Source organism: Platichthys flesus, chromosome 8, assembly GCF_949316205.1.
Source record: "Platichthys flesus chromosome 8, fPlaFle2.1, whole genome shotgun sequence".
Lineage (NCBI taxonomy): Eukaryota > Metazoa > Chordata > Actinopteri > Pleuronectiformes > Pleuronectidae > Platichthys > Platichthys flesus.
Genome location: NC_084952.1, coordinates 10,419,289 through 10,440,315, shown reverse-complemented (window position 1 = coordinate 10,440,315; position 21,027 = coordinate 10,419,289). Strand labels below are relative to the sequence as shown.

Sequence of the window (21,027 nt, the reverse complement as noted above, 5' to 3'; positions counted from 1 at the left end):
CACTTTAATCAGATAACAATTCATTATAAAGCGTTTGATTTTGAGTCTTCCTGTCGAGGAGAAAAAAAAGGACAAATTCTCATGACCGGAGTCATCTGTGTTTGAGAGGTGGCCTCTGCAGTGTGTTTGTGTCACATGGAGAGGGGGAGCACGGCCACCAGGCGCTGACAGCTGACACCAGAACAATGGAGGCCCGTTCAGACACAAGGGCTTGGGTAATTAGGCACCTGTAAAACAGTCTGTTCCACTCGCCTTCAGATGAAACCTTACTTGGCTGGCTAATCCGAGCAAGCCCGCAAACTTCCCAGGTCGCGGTGAGAGCAGGACAAGGCAGTTTTTTTTTTTCAAATATAGAGCTTAACCCTGAATTAAAGTTCAGCTTGCAGCCCTGGAGGAGTCATCATCAGTCTGAATTTTTTTGATTTGCCTGCAGGTGCCTTTGGGAGGATCGCTGCGAGTCAATCAGTCGGGGAGAGCTGTCTTCACGGTGCTCACTTTGAGCTTCAACCCAGCGAGACATCATGTACGGGCTGCTGTGCGAGAGTCTGCACGACTTCATCAAGGAGTCGTACGGAGATGATGTGTGGAAGCTGGTCAGGGAGAGAGCAGATGTCAGGCTGCACTCCTTTGTCACCCACCAGGTACAATGTGCAATGATACTGCTTGTGTGTGAGGAATAATAATAATGTGCGTTTACAGGGAGATGTGCCACTCTGTTTGGTTTTCAGCTTCACAGTCTTGATATCATAAGAAAATCAAGGTTTCTGAGTGAAAATGTCTGATCACGTGTATCTGCAGGTGTATAGCGAGAGCGTGATACCCCGTATCGCGAAGGCAGCCAGTGGAGTGACAGGGACGCCCTACAATGAGCTGATGAACTCCTGGGGCGTCTATTTCCTGGGCTTTGTGGGGAAGTACGGCTATGACAGGATCCTCAAGGTGAGGAAAGATCTCAAAACTCTGTCTTCAGGAGGATGTGATGTGTGAGAGAATGATCAAATACACAGTGAGACCACTGCATGTATCCTCAGTACTGTTGTTTTGACAATGAAACAAAAGCATAGTTTCTTATATCTCTTATTGTGTCTTATTTTTCGTTGCTGACATTTCAAAACAAAAATCGCTCAGCTCAGAGACAAGAAATTATTGTGAGTGATGTTTTTTCGACTTAAACATGATGTCCTGAGTCTGCTTTGCAAAGTGTCCTTTAGCAAGATACTGAAACCGATGGTGTGTCATTGTGTGTGATAGATAAAAGCGCTGCATAAACTGTGTATGTGAATGTGTGAATGTTACATTTGCTGTAAAGGGTTTTGAGTGGTCGATAAGACTGGAAAAGTGATATCTAAATACAGTTCATTTACCATTTCATTATAAGCCTTTCTGTCCAGCCCTTATTGTTTTGTTCTCTAAGATCATAATATTGTTTTCAGTGATTTACAGTGTTTCCCTTTCATGAAGAATGACATCCCGTGTCTGTACCCTCAGGTGTTGGGCCGCCATGTACGTGACTTTGTCAACGGCCTCGACAACCTCCATGAATACCTGCGCTTCAGCTACCCCAAGGTGCAGCCCCCGACCTTCTTCTGCCAGGAGGAGTCTGCTACTGGAGTCACCCTGCACTACAGGTCTGAGACAGTGAGAAGAGGAGGAGGGCCGAGGGTTGGAGTGGGTCAGATTGATGGGGAATCAGGCATTACATGTAACAATAGAAGAACAGAGCAGAAAATGCAGAAAGCTGTGCCAGGAACCTTTTCAGGTTGTTCCTCTCTGATCTGCAGGAGTAAGCGTAAAGGCTACCTGCACTATGCCATGGGTCAGCTGAGGCAGATGGGGAAGCAGTTCTACGACACGGACATCCAAGTGGAGGTGATGTCTGAGCAGATTGTCGGAGACTACTCCCACGTCACCATGAGGTACGCACACACACACACACACACACACACGCGCGTGCACACACACGCACACACACACACACACACACACACACACGCACACACACACACACGCACGCACACAGACACACACACACACACACATACACACACACACACACAACAAGGTTTTTTTATTCCTAGAAAAAGTAAACAAGTACAAGTACTATAGTATTGAGGTTTTTACTTGATATATTTATTTGGCAGCGAATGTAACTAGTTAATTTACAGATCTGGATTTTACATTAAAACATTAGACGGTCACTCAGTGGAGCGCACACCTCCGCCAAGGCCCAACAGTCCCCTTAAATTCAATCAAGCTGCACCAACTTTCACACAGTTGTAGATCTCAGCTCACAAAATGTGTCTGATTTATTTCATCAAGAATCAAGAATTATTCTCTGGAGAAAAAGGTAAAAATCTCAACAATCTAACACTTAAGCAAATTGATCTAATCCAGGTCCACAACAGAATTCAATGACGTTGGAACCAGAGGTTACCAAACTCTTTATTTTTATATGTTTTACAATAAATAAAGTCTGCTTATCAGTTTTTAGTGTGTATGAGTTGTTTGCTGTGAATTCTCCCTCTAACAGTTACGTATGGTTTTGTTTGAATAACTGATGGGACCTAAAATTAAGAAATTACCCATTAATTGACCAAAATGTGCAAATATTTGTCTCATAGTCCCTGAGATCTGTTGTATCTTGTGACCGACCCCTGGAGACTACAGATACAAAAAAACCTACACAACTGTGTGCTTCGGCGGCTGTGGCTGAGGGAGAAGAGCCATTGTAAAGTTAAAACTAACTGTCCTCAGAACAGTAAACTGTACAATCAGTCCTATAAACCTTAATGACGTGTAAACATAGTTAATACTCTACTTTAAAATACTGATCCGTGTTTCCATGCAGGCTGAACTTTGACAACTCAGCCTACCGCTACATCATGAAGGAGGATGAGGAAGAGCAGGAGATTTTGCCCATTACCTCAGATTTCTTCTTTGAGGTCTTCCCCTTCAATATTGTCTTCAGACAGGTAATCTCACCTCAGCCTCCCAAGGGGAATTAATGAACAACGCAAAGTGTTAAGTGAATGAACGGTCAGTCCCTCTCTTCTCCAGGACATGGTGGTGCACAACGTGGGCTCGGGCCTGTCTACGGTCTTCCCTGATCTGGATGGGAAGAAAATCACAGACGCCTTCTTGCTCGCTCGCCCCCTAGTGGAGTTCAACTGGAACATGGTGAGAGATCCCACGTCCACATTTCAGACAACTTGAATCTTATTCAGCCACTTTCAGATTAAACTTTCCTCGATGCATCTTTAAATATTGCCGTGAAACAGGTGAGGATACTGACTTTGTAATCTGCACACAGATCATCTCCCACCCCAACAACGGCTTTGAGATCATGTCCAAGGAGCCAGTGAAGAGAGAGAGGAACCTTCACAACCGAGTCCAAAGTAAGAGTGGTGTTAACATTTTGCAGGGCTGTGAGTGTGAGCGTATGTGTGTGTGTGTGTGTGTGTGTGTGTCTGTGTGTGTGTGTGTGTCTGTGTGTGTGTGTGTCTAGTGGGTGAGCACTCACAGACGTGTGGTCAGATCAATTTAGAAGCAGTCAGACAAAAAAACTCCGCTCAATTTAACTTTCACTAATTTAAAAAAAGAGCAGGTTTGTGGTAATTGGATGTATCTTCTGCCCCAAGAGCTTGAGCATTAACATTTAACTTTGAAAACGCAGCTGAATTAAAGTGGTGAGTTAAGTCTCACAGTTGCTGAAAATTGAATTGTTTGATGTCTTGATTCAACCTAAATTGATTGAATTTAGCGGAACAGATCTCTGCCCTGCTTGTGACGGGGGGAGGGGGTGAATATAAATGTTTGTGGCTCTGACAGTCGACCTTGTTTTTCCTCAGATACTGACTATGAAAATGCCAATCGTACCGCTGACGTCGATGTGGAGCTCATGGCTTTCCAGTCCATCATTGGAGATGATTACAAAGGTCATGACCTAGATAAATGGTCATAGACCATAGAAAGACATAAGCATTGAAATTGTCTGGCTTTCTAATCACAAAATGAAACTTAATAATAGACACAGACACACTTGTGGCGGTGATGCACCTCGACATTGGTGGCCACCTGCCAATAAACCGAACAAAGAATCAGAATCAGAATCAGAATCAGAAGTATTTTATTGCCAAGTAGGTTTACACCTACAAGGAATTTGCTCTGGTTATTGGTGCTTACAATGAACATAGAAACATAAAACGCAATAAATACAACATACATAGGAAAAGCAATAAAAAATAGGAAACCAGTATATATTTACTCACTGTATACTTCTTATTTACTCACTTTTTTCCAATATTTATACAAAGTAGCATTTATTTGACATAAACATTTCTGAATAAAAATATATGAAAGATGAAAGATATAAAAAGTGATGCAAAATGCATTTCACTCTCACTTTAAAGGAATAGTTTAAAGTTGGAAATATTCGATTTTTTGTTGAAAGTTGTTGACTCGAGGAGATTATGCTGAGCACTGTCATGTTTGTGTGCTCTATGACGCTGGTGCCAGCGCAGCTTAAAAACTTTAGTTTGCGTCATTGAGCAATACGCTAGTGTGGCACTGTCCAAAAATGAAACTACTACCACAACTTTAAGTTCCCTAGTTCATCTTCTGTATCTTATTTGTTTAACTTAACTAATGAAAATAATGTTATAGAGGATTCTTTTTCCTGTTGGCAACAAGCAGAGACTCCAGGAAGTCACTGCTTCCACACATAGACTGTATATGAAGATGAATATGACAGCGCTCAGAAAGTGAAGCCAAATCATTTGCACGCCCCCAGTGACTGGCTGCAGTATAGGCTTTAAACCCCACCCCCTCCTTGTTAGCGGATTGGACTTGGACGTGATGTATTTTTATTTGTTGATTTTTCTGTTAGGTTTGTTTTTATTAGTAGTAATTTGATGCTATATAAAAAGTCATCATTGACAGCTGAGACTGACTCACGATTGGTCGGGACTCCACTAGCAACCCTAGCTCCAAATGACTTAAAGAGCCCAAGATGGCGGCACACACAACTAGCATATTTTGGCTTTATCTCTGGACAGTGGGAGGAACTGAAGAGGCCTTGTCCATCTTTATATACAGTCAATGTTTTCTCCTAAGAAATAGATCCACCCTATAACCTCCTGAAAGCCAGAAGAGGCTTCATTATGCTTAGCTACACACATTAGCTGCTGGCTAGAGCTTCATATTAAACATGAAGATAAAAGAGTGGTATTGATTTTCTTGCCTAGCTGTTGGCAAGAAAGCAAAGAGCCCTATTTTGAACTTGCACTTTAAAAATGCTAAACTGCTGCTTCCATTCAGATGACATCTTTAACGCTGTAACAATTTACTGCTGAAGTTTAACCTCACACATCTCTCTGGATGTTTGTCTCTTTTTGGCATTTGAATGTGCTCCTCTATTAGACGGTAACAGCGCTAACGCGATGGAGAGCTGGGGCGATGGGACACGCTGCCTGAAACTAAAAGGACAAATGAGATACATGCCAGAATGGGAGTCCATCATCTTCCTGGGAACTCCTGTGTAAGGCATGCACACTCACACACACACAACACACGCTGCCATAGACACAGATCTTTATTAAAATGCTGCTGTTGAAAAGTTAAACATTCTAAAAAGCATCGAGAGCCAAACTGAATTACTGGACTGGAAATAAAAGCCCGGGCAGTGAATCAAATCAGGGCCCCATTCAAACAGCACTTACCATGCATGAAATGAGCTGCTAATTAGTCTGTAATCAGACAGTGCAGCTCTTGTGAGCGTAATGGGAACCAATTTGCAAGAGTGTTTTCCACAGAGTACATTACCAAAACATTTCCCCCCTCATCTAAAACATTTTGTTTTTGCAAGTAAATGCCCTCATGCCGGCATCGTCAAAACTTGCATGTTATTTAATGAGAAAACATGAGATGCCTCTCAGAATTATAAAGCCTTTATATTCCTCCTTTTGTTTGAATACTCTTATTTGCATTCAATCAATCACTGTAACTACTCTTCAATTTTTCCCTGTGTGTATGTGTATGTGCAGGATGGAGAGCCTGAGTGCCATGTTCAGGACCGGCCTGTACATCAACGACCTGAGCATGCACGACTCCAGCAGGGACCTGGTGTTGGCGGGGACTCAGCAGTCAGAGGAGCTGAAGAGAGCTCTCATACAGGTGCCCCGAGCCAAAGTGCAGCTGCATTTGATATCATCTCACTTGTCACTCTGCTTTATGTATAGTGTCTCTGAAGCCCTTTTCTTTCAGTCCAGCCGCCCCACATCACCTTCCACCCGGTGAAGGGGAAGGAAATAGACTCACACTTACAGGGTTTCTTTCTCTCTCCCTCTTCTTCCTCATTGTGAGCACAGGAGCAGAAGAAGTCCAGCAAGCTGGAGGAGAGCATGAAGATGTTGGATTATGAGATGAAGAAGACTGATGACCTTCTCTACAGGATGATTCCCAAGCCGGTGGCCAAGAGGCTCCGCAAAGGAGAGCCTGCTGTGAACACTTGTGAGGTCAGGATTGTAGATTGCGCCACATACAGGCCGCAGCTCACTTTTGAATTTACACTGCAAGAGCCTATAACAACAGAAATAAGTATCTAATTTTTTTTTATTTACTGCTATTTAAAACTAAAGTCAAAGAGTAAATATGTCCACCAAGGCTCAAAAGTCCATTTAAGAAACATCTAAATTCACTTGAAATTGACTTTTAATTGAATCTGCACCAAATGGCACACAGTCAATAATATCAGTCCTCTCTTGGATCGGAGGGAACAATAGGTTTTAATAAACATTGAGGGAAATATGTGCATTAGGTTTCTTACAGTTAGATGAGATGATTGACACAATATGAATGTACAGTAAACATACAGTAGCTGGTCAATTTGGCCGTTTCCCATTGTTTTGCATCTGTATGTTAAACTCAGCTGACTGCCTGCCATAGCTTCATATTTATCCATGAGAGCCGTACCAATATGATCACATAATATTCTCTGAGTTTTAATTTAATCCAAAGTGACTTTTTGCTGTTGTGAAATGACGATTGATAGAAAGCTCTTGATCATGCAGTACAGTGTAGACATCTAATATGGCCCAGTAATTTGGGACCAAGAACAACACGATCTAGAGGTGAGCAATACAAAATCATATATATATATATATATTGTATCACCCGATATCGATAATTAGAAAGACAAAAGTCACATTATTGTTTCATTTAGGATTAAGGGCAGAAAATTAAAAACATTTTATGAGTGTTATGTCTCCTTGATGGACTTGCACATTGCAAAAGCATAATATTAGTGTATATTGACCTTGTTATAATAATATTGATGAAAATTCACATTCATATTTTTCTATATATTTTTTTCTATTTCTTACACTTTAGCATTGCATGTTAGTTATTACTTACTGATGCATGTTTTGTGATGGCTGTACATATAACATTTATACCAAATTCAACCATTTAATTGTGGGGCTTATAAAAGATGATCTTATCTTATCTTGTCTTTCCCCCCAGGTGTTCCCAGATGTGACCATTCTCTTCAGCGATGTTGTGGGTTTTACCCGCATTTGCAGCCACATCACCCCGATGCAGGTGGTCTCCATGCTCAACACCATGTACACGCTGTTTGACACGCTCAGCGAGAAGCACCGCGTCTTCAAGGTTGGCGTGTTTAAGTTTGTCCTCTGTGTAATTCAGTTCACACGTGTGTAGTGATCCCGTGTAAGAGCCGCCGCCGTGTTCCTCCCCAGGTCGAGACCATTGGAGATGCCTACATGGTGGTGGCTGGGGCTCCGGAGAAAACCAAGTACCACGCTCACAACATTTGTGACATGGCCCTCGACATGGTGCGCTCCATCGACCACCTGAAGGATCCCTCCAACGGCAACCACATACAGATTCGTGTTGGTGGGTAGAAATTGTGTGAATTTGTAAGTGTGTTTATATTCGTTTTTGACTGGGTGACCCAACCATCTGCTTGGTGCGCAGGGATCCACTCTGGCATGGTTGTGGCAGGTGTGGTTGGACATAAGATGCCACGTTACGGTCTGCACGGGGACACGGTCCACACCGCGTCTGCCATGGAGAGCAACGGCAAGGTACGGATGGGGACATTGGTGAAAGTAACGTTGATGACACATGAGAGGCAAATAAAGGCTAAGTCAAGTCAGAATATTTACATTTATGGTTTGACCCTCTGAAGTGTTGAACCTGCTCTCTGTGATTGTTGTCTCAATCAGGAGATGCACATTCAGCTCACCAGCGCCACCTATGAGCACCTGAAAGGAAGCCACTTCATTTTCGAAAGGAGGGGCATCATCACCATCAAGGTCAAGGATCCCAGCTGTCACCATCGCAACTTATTTAATTCTATTTAGTTTAGTTTAGTGTTGTTCATTTAAATTCAATTAAAATACCTTGTGTTTATCCTCAGTGTATTGTGTGTAACCTGTTAATGGCTGTGCTAAGGAGGTGTATTGTAAGTGTTAAGTGTGTGTCAACACTCAAAAGTAAATGCATGTTCTCGCCACACAACCTACGTGGGGCCCATCACTGAGGCTGTAATCTGTGTAAATGAAAGATTTGCATATCAGCTCTCACACACAATAAACATTCCAGAGTGTGGAAAACATTGAAAATAAAACGCAGTGTTTTGGCTCTGGGGAGTCAACACACTCAGTATTCAGAGCTGGTGTTTGGCAGCCCGCTTGTTGATTTGCCACTCTATGTTATCAGCGGGTCTGACTCTGAGGGAGCACAGTCAGTGATAAAGCAAAGTGACTCCCAGAGGTTTCTAAGGCAGCTGATTACAGGGGGCCGATCTCAAGAGCCCAATGTTGACTCACTTTTTATCAGGGAATTTCGACTAAAGAAAAAGTCGCCATCTGCCATTCCACCATCCTCCATGACAGCAATGGATGCGGTGTGAATATTTCGTGTGTGTCCGACGTTGACTTTTTTCCTCTGTTCGCTCCACTTTTAGGGGAATGTTGAAATCGAGACGTACTGGCTGAAAGGCAAGAGGGACAAGGACGGGAACGCTCAGGCGGCGTGTCCGCAGTTTGAGATTCAGACCATCAGCAAGGCCAACATCAAAGCCCCCGAGGCCAAACGAGCTGAGGAGGGAATGGTAAAGAAATCAGGCTGAGATGTGCTTGAATGGTTTTATTGCCTCCATCATCCTCTCTGAATCCTCTCGTCTCCCTCTGTCTTTGCCTGCAGGTCTTTCCTCTGGGTGCGGGGGACGGCAAGGACGATGCCAAGTCTATTCCCTCTCACCGCATCAAGATGGAGATTTCAGGCCATTCAGCGGAGGAGAAGATGGAGGAGGGCCGCAAAGAGGAGATGTCCGGTCATAAGGTGGGAGGGAGTATATGTTGCTCTCTAGGATTTCTGTGCTTTGCTGCCTTAATGGCGCATTTGATGATTCCCTGAACTGTGCCCTCCACAGGCCCACCACAAGGACACTTTGCAGGACGGCCACAGGGACCCTCACCTGGATCGGAACTCGCCCGAGTCTGACGGCCGAGACTCCATCGCGGAGTCCCACGCCAGCTCCTGCGACTCCCACTCCTCCAAGAGTGCCATGTGCTCCGTGTCGTGAACCCAAGCGGAGGCTAGCTAATGCTATCGCTAGTAATTCTACCACTTCTGAAGCGCTTTTTGTCCAACTCACTCAAAGCAGGGAACGTTAGGCCCAACACCAGATAGAAATGCAGGGATTTAGCTGTTATTGTTTGCCTTTTTTTCTGAGGCTTGTTTTTTAAATTGGTGATTTCATGGCAACCTCTGTTTGACATGTTGTTTGTACATGGACCAGACCGTAAAGCTTTAGATCTCTAGTGGTTGTGTGTGGCGTTAGAACTGCACAGTGAAGATCATGCTCATTTAGCTCGGACAATACTGACACAAATCAGGGTTCACTTTGCACTGTGATTGTTTGGAGCAGCTGCCTCAGGGCGATCGCCACTGAAAGATTTTGCTGTGCACCCGTATTGTAATTTGTTTTAGCACCGAAAAGTCTTCGCTGCCTCGTGGACACCCGCTTGGTAATTTCCTGCACTGTTTGTCCTGCTGTACCTCAGAGGTTTGACATCGTGTTTTCATCCCGTGAGAAAAGAGGTCCCTCTCCTCCCTCGCCCTCCTCGCGTCTGAATTCATTATTCTTTCTCGGTCTCGTCACATCCACGGCCCCGGCACAATGTAAACGCTTGTCAGCTCACTGGAAATAAAGAGAGATGACTGCTAGGCTGCCTGTGGTTCCGTTCGTTATTGTTTGTCTTGTCTTGTCACTCCGAGGCTTTCGCGTCCATACTCACATTAACATTTGCATATGTTTTACATTTCTTTTTATTAAACACATTTCTCCATGGATCAGTGTACAGTATACATGGACATGATTTATTGTGTGTCATGATTTGCATGCATGTGTTTACCCATCTTACTTGAACTCCAGTCAACTTTGCCTGGTAAAAGATACATGTCCTTTTGTTTAAGCTTTTGTGATCGCCTCGTGTTCCTAGGTTAAAACAGGTTCATATAGATATCATGTCAAGCCACACGGGCCATGAATGCTAAGCCAAGAACAGCAACAATCCTAACATAAAGCAAATATGAGTTATCCTAATCCAGATTCCCACTCAGACAACGTTCCCCACTGTCTGGCCGTCTGATGAACTTCTCTTGAAGGTGGCGTCCTCACGCTCTGGGCTGCATCCGCTGGCTCTGTGCGAGTCTTTAGGCGACGGGCTGATGGAGCAGTGGAGGCAGAACGTGTACGCGAAGGCCAGAAGCAGCAGCAGGCAGACCACGCAAAAAATGACAGTGATCAGGATGGTGTGCACTTGCATGTGCAGCTCCTCCGACGGGAGCTGGGTGGTGGTGGTCAGGGCGCCGAGGTTCAATGATGTAGCATTGAACCTGGGCTGTGCAGTCACTGCGGGCAGGTGAGGCTTCATGGAGGTCAGGGGGGGCACTTCCGGCATGATGGGACGATGTGTGTCCTTTGTGGGTTGGAATTTTGTCTTTGATCCTTAAGGAGAGAGACATCCTTTACTTTGGTTTATATTATGTTGAAGTCAATATTCATGTTAACACAGTCGTGATATTAAAAATAAGGTTTTGTCTCTTTCTCAGCATAATACAGTAATTAGCAATGTAAAGCTTATTAAAACAATTCAAACATAGAAACATATTTCCATACGGTATTTTAAAAAGCAGCTGGTTAATTGTCTGGATCAAAGATGAGCAGTCTTTTGACAGCTCTGAATCATTTGTTCTTACCTGGACTGAGTGGTTGCAGCGTGTCTTGATGAGCAGAGCTCAGGAAAAATGAGAGCAATGGAGGACCACAGAGAGGGGGGGGAGGGGGGGCTGGACTGAATGAGAGAGGCTGCTGGACCACAAACAACAGGGAGCCATGGTTGCCATGGCAACAATTGCTGAAGGGCCACTAATATGAAACTGATGTCATAAAGCCTCAAGAATGTGTTTTACAATACACACACGGAGATATCAGGGGATTTGAAACAGGCGAAAGAGCAGTGAAACACTTTCAGTGTTTTAACTACACAATGCATGGCCCGACCAGTGTGAGTCAAAAGCATCAAATAAAATCTGTAAAATTGAGACGTGTCGAATCCCTTTTGTGTGACGAGCGCCCTCGGATCCAACAGTCTTTCCAATGCTGCCACCTGTTGGTTAACAACACTGAACAACACACGACAGAACACCAGCTCGTCTCATCACAGGCTCCTGAGCTGCGCTCCCCCATCAGGGGGCTGTTTCCTGCAGACGTGTTTCTGATCTTGCTCCAGCTTTCAGTCGCCATATAGATGACTCAATTGCTGTGCTTATATTCAGTCGTTTTGCTAAAACTGAGGAAGAAGGACAGGAAGCTGTTACCCACCCCACCCCAACAAAACCCCATGAATAAAAACCAGAGACGACAAAAGAAAAAAACATATTCATTGACATAATTTCCTGTGGAGTAGGCAAGTAGGAGCTGATGTGATTCCAGAGAATATTCAGTGGGTTAATTACAGCTCCACACAATAGAAACAAAAGAGCCATTAAATCCAGCTGAAGCTTAGTGGAGCCAAAATGGCTGAACTGAGGATTGTCCCCCAAGGTCGCCATACAGGACCAAAGTGTTAGGAGAGAGCAGAGGGCCTTCACGACCCAGTGACTTATCGCTGGATCTGAAAGTCTTGTGGAATGAGGAGGTCATCTCGAATCAGTCGCAAGAACCATGTTTTATTTGAGGGATTTCTACCTCAGAGCTGATCCCACAAAGTCTTTTATTAGTATTTCATCTTCTCCCAGCTGGACGTGAGAGTTTGAATATGTGAATATGTAACTAGGCGTGAACAAGTAAGCCTGCTAACTTCCTCTCTGCTGCAGGGACTGTGTGTTGTGTAACAGCCCCGGAATTAACATATAAAACAAAAAATTTCAGTGAAAGTGTCCCTGCTGAAAATTAGTCAGCCTTCCTGCGTGTAATTTCCTGCACAGTGTGTTCTGCCGGGCCTGGAGGATTTGATATCTTGTTGTGCCACACAAGTGGCAGACTCTCATCTGTCTCTCTCTCGTACAGGGAAAGAGCTCGTGGTCACGGGACGTAAATAAAGACAGACGACAGCTGAGCAGCGGCAGGTCAGCCTGTTGTTGTTCCTCACGTCACTCAGGGAAGCTCTGGCCTTTACAGACACTCTCGTGGGCTTTAGGAGACAATTTATTCAAACTGTGACTTAATCATTAATCTGCCTGCTCCTGTTGTTTCTGCAAGTTGGTATGAGCATGCTCGGAAATCCAGATTACAACAACAAATGAAGCAAAGTAGCAGAAATGACGAGTTATTTTATTATAAATCTCAAACACAAACTTTAAACTCACACTGAACGGATGTCTAAGAAACTGATAAACACTAAAAGTTAAACATGGCTACACACTCAGCTTGGTTTCCAGAAAGCACACAGATTCACCAGACAAGGGTTTTTGGGATCAAGGGAACAAACACATGTTTAGGGCCGAACAATGTTTAGTCAGAGCTTCAGTCACTTATCTTAGCTAGAAAGGTTACATTTAAATGAGCTACATTCGCAATATTTCCACAAAAATGACACAAATCGTAAAAACAACGTCATTGTTCAGATCTGTGAGCGGCGCAGGATCTGTGATAGGTGCATTCATTTGAAACGAGGTGAAATATCTTGGTTCCCTTGAATGGAATGAGTAGATGTCGACTCTCGGTTTGACTGTGGTCAGTGTCGCCGCTGGTTCACTTCTTCCTGTTCAGGATGTTGTTGCAAATCCAGTTCATGCCATCCTGTTGGAGAAATGACAACCAAACTGGTCAAGTTGGATTCTTAATCAAATTCAATCTATTTAAAGATTGAAAGTAAACCTCAGCAAGTCAAAGAGGATGTTGATCTGAAGCAGGAAGCCTGCTGGGTACTGACCTGAACTCCTTCCCCGTTCACAGCAGAGCAGGCCTGGATCTGCCACTCGCGGTCCCGGTACGTGTGCAGGTTGAGTCCCTCGGCGATCTCGCTGGCCGGCGACGCTGTGGCCAGATCCTGCTTGTTGGCAAAGATGAGCACGGGAACGCCCTTTAGATTCTCCTCCTCAGTGAGCTCAGACAGCTCCTGCAAACACGCACGCAAAGACATTTAATAAAGATACTGACTAACAAGACATCAAACAATTATTTATGTATATTAGCATATCTATGATGTAAATGTGTGCAGCTATGTTTGCTGTGGTGTGATGTCAGAATGTGTTTGCTGTATTAATCTCACCAGGCCCGTCTCTTCAAACCGCTTCTTGTCTGCACTGTCAATAACATAAATCTGAAAGAGCAAACACAACAGGGAAGTCAGACTCTTATTTACAACAAGTAAAGTCAGGATTGAAGTATTTGTTTTTTGGCCTCAACATTTTTCTTTCTGCAGGTTTGTGACTCTTTTAGTATGGAGCTGCTCTGTCAGTTTTAATAAAACTCCTTTTAACTTCTAGAGCACACACCCTGTCACACGCGGTCCCCATATGAAAAGTTCACTGGATTCAGATTTTTAAACAAGTTGCACCCAGACTGATTTCATCAAGATCAATGAATTATTATCTGAGAAATCAGGGAAATAGGTGGGAAGAAAAAACATCTCACTATCTTAGAGGTCGATCCTGCCCCCTGACCCTGATCTGCACCATGATTTAATTTGTGGGGTCATGTCCCACCCTTCCACAAACACTTTAAGGAAAATTGTTGAGCAGTTTTTGCATAATCCTGCAAACTAACAAACAAGCAAACGGACAAAAACACAACCTCTTTTGTGGAGTTAAAAAAGTTAAAATAAATATCAAGATCATTGTTCAGTGTTTAACTTGTCTCCTGTCCTGAGTAATTAATGCATCAGCTCTTTGCTCTGTAAAATGTCCCATCATGCCTCAGTGAGATGACTGTTTATTGCTTCTATCGTGTTCTCTTTATATTCTCAATGACAAGCAGCAGATTTGGAATAAAGATCCAAACTGAGAATGAACCGCAGTTTGTTTCAGTCTGAATGGATTTGACTGAGGCCACTCACCAACAGGTCTGTGTTTTCCAGATACTTTTTCCAGAAGGGCCGGATCTTCCTCTGTCCTCCGATGTCCCAAACGTTGAGTTTCATCCCGTGAGAGGCGACGCTCTTTATGTTGAAGCCCTGAGGTGAAAACACAGAGCTGAAGTCACTGTGATGCACACGACACCATTTTCAGGATAACACCGTGGACGACCTCGCTATCGGTTATGAATTAGGACTTGAACACACGTGTTAAATGAATCTCTGTTTGTTTGCTCTTAGCTGCACTCTCATTACGTGCGAGCAGGAGTCCAAGTGTTTATATGGAGATGGTCACAGTGTTAATCTGTGTTTTTCATAACACAGCTCCTTTCTGTTTCAGCTGGCAAGGTTGTGTAACAACTTATCCCGAGGGCCGTCCGAGGAGCAAATCTGAGGATAAGACTGGGAGGATCAAGTGCAGTGTATGTGTTGTGTACGTGTTGTGTATGTGTCAGGTCTGATTTAGCTTTGTGGTGACTCTTGCCATGTTGCACGGGAATGCGTCCTCTCTGCCTGATGTCTGATGAGCTGTCACACTCAACCTGGCCCTGCCTCTGCTCCATGTCTTCTCTTGTGAGAGCATTAGATAATCATATCAGAGGTCCTATCCGAACGGGGGCGTTAACCAAAAGGAGGAGCCTCGCGTGGATCTACTCAGCAAACACGTCGGGAGCAGCAAACGTAAGGTCACGTGAGAACACGGTTTATCTAAAGATGAAAGGTTATTTAATAGAAGTGAGAAGATCATCTGACGTCCTCAGCGTCATTTTCTTAACCGATCAGTGTGTATACTGTTCAGCCAATCATTTCATTTCACAGTGTCTGAAGAGAAGAGGTTATGTGAACCCCATTACTCTGAGCAAGATTAGATCCAATCCCTCTGCCTCTTCTTACGCTGGGTCAAAGTAGAATAAGAAATTCAAAGTATTTTCAAAATGATATTTTTGTGGTACATGGAGGAACCCTATTACTTTTCTTACTCATATTCTTATTATTCTTCATTTCACTCTTCTTCTTATAAGAAATAAAATTATATAATCACAATAATAAGAACAATAATTTGTATGTACAATACGTTTAACAATGCTCAAAAACACAATACTTTAGATTAACTATTTTTTATAAAAAGCAAATGAAATCAATTGACAATAATAATTAAATACACATCCCAAACCCACATCATACTCAAAGATTAAAAGCACTCCTGAGACGGTGGGTGTTTGAAGGCGGACAGTTCTGTGCAGTCTCTGATTTATTGTGTGACTTTCATGACATCATGAGCTCCTGACGTGTGAGTGTGTGAGTGTGAACATGTCACCTCACCTGCGTTGGTGTGATGGTGTTCACGTCCTCAGAGGCCAGGCTCTTCAGCAGGGTGGTCTTGCCGGCGTTGTCCAGGCCCAGGAGCACTATCCTGACCTCCCGCTCAGTGGATCCCTTCAGCTTCTCAATGACAGAGAGTAAGCCCTGCAGGAGGGAAGCACCCATGCGCTCACTGATAGCATCTTTCAATACTTTCAATGCTTATCTCAGTGTGGAAATCTAACAAATATCATGACAGGCCAGTCATCATTGGATATTTAAAGTTTGTAATATTTGGATTTGGGAAATGAGAGCACGTGAGCGAGCGCCTGATGACCTCTTTCCAGTTTGAGGTCAAAGCTCCCCTTACACACCTATTGCTCCGCCCACCCAACGACCAATCGCCTGCCCTGATTTCTGGTGCTCCAGCGCGGCTGCCTCTGCTCATATTATATTTTATATGACAGTGCTCCATTTGTTGGGATTGGTCTGAGGCCAGTTTGAACAACTGCAGGCTAAAGACGCACTGAAGATTTACATATTTGAATCAAGGTGATGGATACTGGAGCGTATATGTGATTAATTGTAAATCCAATGGTATCAGAGGGTCCTCTGAGGTGTATAACTATAGTTTTATATGGTATGAACATAACTAGAGAAGCTGAAGAATTTAAAAATCCAACCATCATGGCTGAGAGCTGCATCTACAAAACATTAGAAATCTCCTGCATCAAGTAGACAGCAAAGGTTTCATAAGTCCCGTTGCTCCAGATCAGATGCTCTTACCTTTTGAGTTTCTCCCATGGTGGCGTGTGTCCTGTGGGTCGGCTGGAGGGCTGCAGCTACATTCTCCAGTGAGGCTCCCTCAGGTGTGTCAGCTGCCCGGCTCGCCCAGGCACAACAGGTCCCAGCAGCTTCTCCTCTATTCCCTCTCCTACCTCAGTAAACTTGGGTGGGTTCAGTAGAACGGGTGTGAATGTGGTGGTGATGTCCACCTGGGCGTCAATGGCTTCCCCACTGTCGCCTTGGAGTTAGCAGGCAGGGAGAGGGGGAGGGCGGATGGGACTGGGATTAGGAGGCCAGAATTAGCCCTTGTCCATGCAAAGGCCACCCCATCCACCCTCCCCCGCCCGCCTCCCTCTGCCCATCCCTCCATCTCAACTTTGCAGTGGCTTTACCTGGATTATCCCTTAGCCACCTGCTCTGGGAGGAAACTGAACAAACACTCCCTCCTGACAAACTCTCGAACACAGATATTACGAGGAGGAAAAACACACCTCACACATTTCGCCGTACAGGCCGAGGGCAGACTGACAGTGTGACCTTTAATGCATAAACTTCAGAGAGGATTATATCGCGCCGCTGAACCAGGGGAACTTTGCATTTCTGTTTTTCATAAGTCAACTTTCAAATCCCACGTCCATCCCTCTCCTGTAGAAGAGTGGAAAGCATTATCGGCCCGTATATCCATTACACGGCAGCACCCGCAAAGCTGCTCGGTGTCGTGTGCGCTCGTGTGAATGGAGCATTCAGCGGGATTAGTTTGAACAAGTCTGTCCTGTGTCTGGATTAAAACGATTCTGGGCTCTTTCCCTCAACCGGAGAGGCTTGCTGGTCAGTGGGCGTGGCTAACATGAACGCTGTGTTATACAATGGATCCACACTGGACTGGAAAAGGGCCCTACATAAGCTTTGACCTCACCTGATCACACACACACACACACACACACACACACACACACACACACACACACACACACACACACACACACACAGAGTCACAGAGTTTGCCTCAAAGACGGGGATTAAAGAAGTTTTATTTCTATATGAAATACTATGATAGCAGATTGTGAAACAGTATTAGCACTGATTCATTTTGAAAGAGTGAGTTTAGACCCTCGGCCCGATTGGATTTGGACCTCCAGACCTCGCCGCCTGGTTCCTCATCTCCAGCCTCTCTTTGTGTTTTGCTGCAGAATGAGAAACATGAAGATCAGTGCCACACTTGATAATCAAACACATGAAGACCTACCAGCCCCTCTGAGGTTCACATTTAATCTCGGTTTTCAGGGATTTGAAGAAAATGATTTTTATGTCATTAAGCGTATATCAGTGGGGGATATAGACCTCATCATGTATTTTAAAATAAATGTATTTGAGAAAAAATGAACGGCCATATGTTGTTTCTCTCTAATTTGTCGGTCAAACTGAGCTGAGATCTCACCGCTGTCTCGTTTCAGCTTGTACTTCAGCACCAGTCCCATAGTCACGACCAGGGCCAAAGCTGAAATCCCACAGACGAGGAGGAGGATCATGCTGTTGTCTGCACAGTTTCAGAGGCAGAAACACAGACAGACAGAGACACATGCTGTCAGGGTACAAATCAACCGTTAACATTTATGGCTCCTGTGCTTTTAATTTTGAATTTAAATGATATTTTAAAGCTAAAGAAAATCCGTGGCTGTGTGTTTTAAGCAGAGAAACGTCTACTCACTTTTAATTTTGAGATCATGTGGCTCGGACTCCAAATCGCCACATGGGCTTTTCACATAGCAGCTGTACTTGCCCGACATATGCGCCAAAGCTTTATTGAGGCTTAACGTGGTCTTGTTTTGTTTCTTCAAGATTTCCTCCCCGTCCTTCTTCCATCCGGACAACGACACCAGCTTTTCGAGGTCATGGACACAATTCAGCTGGATGTCTTTGCCCTCATCAATTTCAGTTTCATTGCGGTTGGAAGAGACCTTTAAGTCTGAAGGGAATATTTAATAAGGAAGGAGAAGAACATAATCACTCAGAAGTCACTTTGTGTGTCTCAGTGCAGCGACACTAATCAGAATATTGTGGCACGTTACCTTTTTTGAATTTTGATGAAATATTTGCATATAGATCATCTGCATATATGTATTGAGAGAAGAGTAAAGAGGAACAGAGGGAGTTCAGTCACTGTCAGAATTACATTTACAACACATCACTCATGACACATCCTAAGTTTTCATAAAGCTTTTTCTAAGATAAAAAATTATTCGCTTTTTTTGTCTGGGAAAATCAATGAATAAAATCTCAGTAAAGTATAATCATGACACCTGTTTTCTTCATGAACTGTGTATAAAGATGGACGATATGACTGCTCCCTGAAAAATGAAGCCAAAACATCTCACCGCCCGGTGGCTGGCTGCAGTGTAGTTTATACACTCACACTAATTTCTAAGTGTTCTTTTTTTCAGTGGTTCTGATTTTGATTATTTAATTGATGCTGAGACTGACTCAACCTTGGCTCAACCTTATTCTACGACAACTCACTGCCAATTACAGTTCTGTAAATACTCTCTCTCTCTCTCTATATATATATATATATGATGTAAGAGAGAGGACACAGACCCTGAATGCAGGAAGCGTTCCACGGTTGGTGGCCTGAGATGTTACCTACAGAGGTGGAAGAAATAACTAATCAAGATATTTCCCTTTACATCTTCCCTCACAGTTATTTCATATGAATACAATATCTCCAGAAGGCGTCTATAAAGATAGAAATACAGATTTTTTCTTATTTGTACCTGGTTGAGTCAGGTCTGTGAGGTTACATCTCAGACACTGTAAAGGAACACAGGCAGAGCCAACAGCAGCTAGAATAACAGAACACATGTTAATACACACACACACACACACACACACACACGCACACACTCACTCAGAATGCTTACCTATGAGGAGAAGACCAAGCAGTAGATATTGAAACGTCTCTCTCATAACGATTCTGTGTTGGGAATGAGTTCAACAACAGAATCAGTAAAAGCTGAAAAAATAAGATCAACAGAATTCACACAAAAAGCAAAGACAAAAAGGAAACATCACTGCACTACATGAGGTACTACAAGTCGTCAGAAGTCTAAAAAAAATAAACACAACAATGCTAAAATGTTCCTTATTTTATTTTACCTCCAGTGGTGTCGTCTGGTCACACCGAGCCGAGTGGTGACCTGCTCTGCTCTGTCTACGGTCTTTGCATTGGAAAAAATACGGCAGAATTCAGATCATAAACATTGATACGGATGCAAATCAATATTCTTCCTGGAAGCTCACGGAACAAACAACACTACGGTTGTGTGTGTTAGTGGGGGCGTTGCTACCTGTGATAGCCAGGCTGCTGTTAACTGCGTGTTAACTGAGTGACACTGAAGTTAAAAATGATGGCGTGTCCACATTTGTTATGGAGAAGAGAAAAGAGAGAAGGAGAGAAGTAGTGTGGTTTACTTATGCTAAATGTCCATTGCCTGTGCACTCATCACATAAGGAGACTCAAACTATGGATAATCTTTCTCAGAATATTTTCTTATTCCACCTTCATTTGAAGAACTGAAGCTTGGAAACACGTTTGTAATCTTCATGCAGGGCCTTCATGCATAGTGTGTGTTCAGGAAGGTGGCCAGTAGAGGGTGCCGCTGATCAGCCATCCCGCTACTTAACTTTTATATATATATTTTTTAAATTGTATTATTATATATAACATACATTTTATACAATTTGAGAAAATATTTATTTTATTCATATTTTATATTTTAGTTTAATTTCACTCAAGGTTCATATGGTAAGACTTTGTGCATACAGCTGAAACCGAAACGAAGAAAGACCTCTTTTACTTTTCAAATGTTTTTATCTGAGCAGGATAACTAGCCCTAAGTAATTAGACACTGTTTGGGAAACCTCTTCTGTCCGCCTGTAAACACTTTGTCGTTGTTGACGTGTTGTAGGTTGAATAACTGAAAAGACTATGTCCGCCTACAGACAAATTATTTATCCCAACGTATTAAAGACAATACTGGATCGTCAGTGAATGAGATGCTGGAGAATGTGAGTCCCTGAGAAAACTGATGTTTCTTTTCTAACCACATAAATACAAAAAACATATATGAAATGTAAAGGTTCATGTGGCTTAAGTGAAATGCACACCTGAAATATATACAAAAGATAAAATATAAAACACAAAAAAACAAAAATGTTGTGTTAGTGTTATAGAGAAAATCGGAACTAAGATGAGTATAAAGTGAGTATCCAAAAATGCTGATGCTGTCAGTCTGCTGAAGAATGCACAGTGAACCTGGACCGTGGCTTTGAAACG

At 43.4% G+C, this 21,027-nt stretch overlaps 3 protein-coding genes across 3 annotated transcripts; 1 reads left to right on the top strand and 2 right to left on the bottom strand.

Annotated features, from left to right (window-relative positions):
• The first annotated feature begins 212 nt into the window (after nt 1–212).
• On the top strand, nt 213–11,631 carry LOC133958398 (soluble guanylate cyclase 88E-like). The gene is made up of 19 exons (XM_062393158.1): nt 213–314; nt 434–641; nt 799–939; nt 1,489–1,628; nt 1,782–1,916; nt 2,849–2,972; nt 3,058–3,177; nt 3,311–3,395; nt 3,849–3,935; nt 5,419–5,536; nt 6,042–6,171; nt 6,366–6,512; nt 7,519–7,665; nt 7,755–7,911; nt 7,993–8,102; nt 8,244–8,333; nt 8,987–9,133; nt 9,226–9,363; nt 9,455–11,631. Exons 2-19 carry the CDS (start codon nt 522–524, stop codon nt 9,605–9,607), a joined length of 2,289 nt encoding a protein of 762 aa, XP_062249142.1. The 5' UTR covers nt 213–314; nt 434–521; the 3' UTR covers nt 9,608–11,631.
• Nucleotides 11,632–12,841: 1,210 nt separating this feature from the next.
• Nucleotides 12,842–16,940, bottom strand: arl3l1 (ADP ribosylation factor like GTPase 3, like 1). Its single transcript, XM_062393902.1, has 6 exons — nt 16,695–16,940; nt 15,930–16,073; nt 14,589–14,705; nt 13,803–13,853; nt 13,464–13,649; nt 12,842–13,330 (listed from the first exon to the last, which is right to left on the bottom strand). The coding sequence occupies exons 1-6, from the start codon at nt 16,710–16,712 to the stop codon at nt 13,283–13,285; spliced, it is 564 nt and encodes a 187-aa protein (XP_062249886.1). The 5' UTR covers nt 16,713–16,940; the 3' UTR covers nt 12,842–13,282.
• Nucleotides 16,941–17,714: 774 nt separating this feature from the next.
• On the bottom strand, nt 17,715–19,990 carry LOC133959052 (uncharacterized). Its single transcript, XM_062394133.1, has 8 exons — nt 19,848–19,990; nt 19,613–19,665; nt 19,466–19,534; nt 19,290–19,334; nt 18,764–18,802; nt 18,403–18,660; nt 18,133–18,231; nt 17,715–17,878 (listed from the first exon to the last, which is right to left on the bottom strand). The coding sequence occupies exons 2-8, from the start codon at nt 19,656–19,658 to the stop codon at nt 17,799–17,801; spliced, it is 636 nt and encodes a 211-aa protein (XP_062250117.1). The 5' UTR covers nt 19,659–19,665; nt 19,848–19,990; the 3' UTR covers nt 17,715–17,798.
• Between the last annotated feature and the right edge of the window lie 1,037 nt (nt 19,991–21,027).

Bases quoted from the DNA above. Each gene is read 5' to 3' on its own strand.
- LOC133958398 (XM_062393158.1), top strand. From the start codon at position 522: ATGTACGGGCTGCTGTGCGAGAGTCTGCACGACTTCATCAAGGAGTCG. The intron at 3,396-3,848 runs GTAAGAGTGGTG...GTTTTTCCTCAG, and splicing joins CCTTCACAACCGAGTCCAAA to ATACTGACTATGAAAATGCC. The intron at 6,513-7,518 runs GTCAGGATTGTA...CTTTCCCCCCAG, and splicing joins CTGCTGTGAACACTTGTGAG to GTGTTCCCAGATGTGACCAT.
- arl3l1 (XM_062393902.1), bottom strand. The intron at 14,706-15,929 runs GTGAGGTGACAT...TTTTCACCTCAG, and splicing joins ACACCATCACACCAACGCAG to GGCTTCAACATAAAGAGCGT. The intron at 13,854-14,588 runs GTGAGTGGCCTC...TTGCTCTTTCAG, and splicing joins TGGAAAACACAGACCTGTTG to ATTTATGTTATTGACAGTGC.
- LOC133959052 (XM_062394133.1), bottom strand. From the start codon at position 19,658: ATGAGAGAGACGTTTCAATATCTACTGCTTGGTCTTCTCCTCATAG. The intron at 18,661-18,763 runs GTAACGTGCCAC...TATTCCCTTCAG, and splicing joins TTCATCAAAATTCAAAAAAG to ACTTAAAGGTCTCTTCCAAC. The intron at 18,232-18,402 runs GTGAGTAGACGT...GAAACTGTGCAG, and splicing joins ACATGATCTCAAAATTAAAA to ACAACAGCATGATCCTCCTC.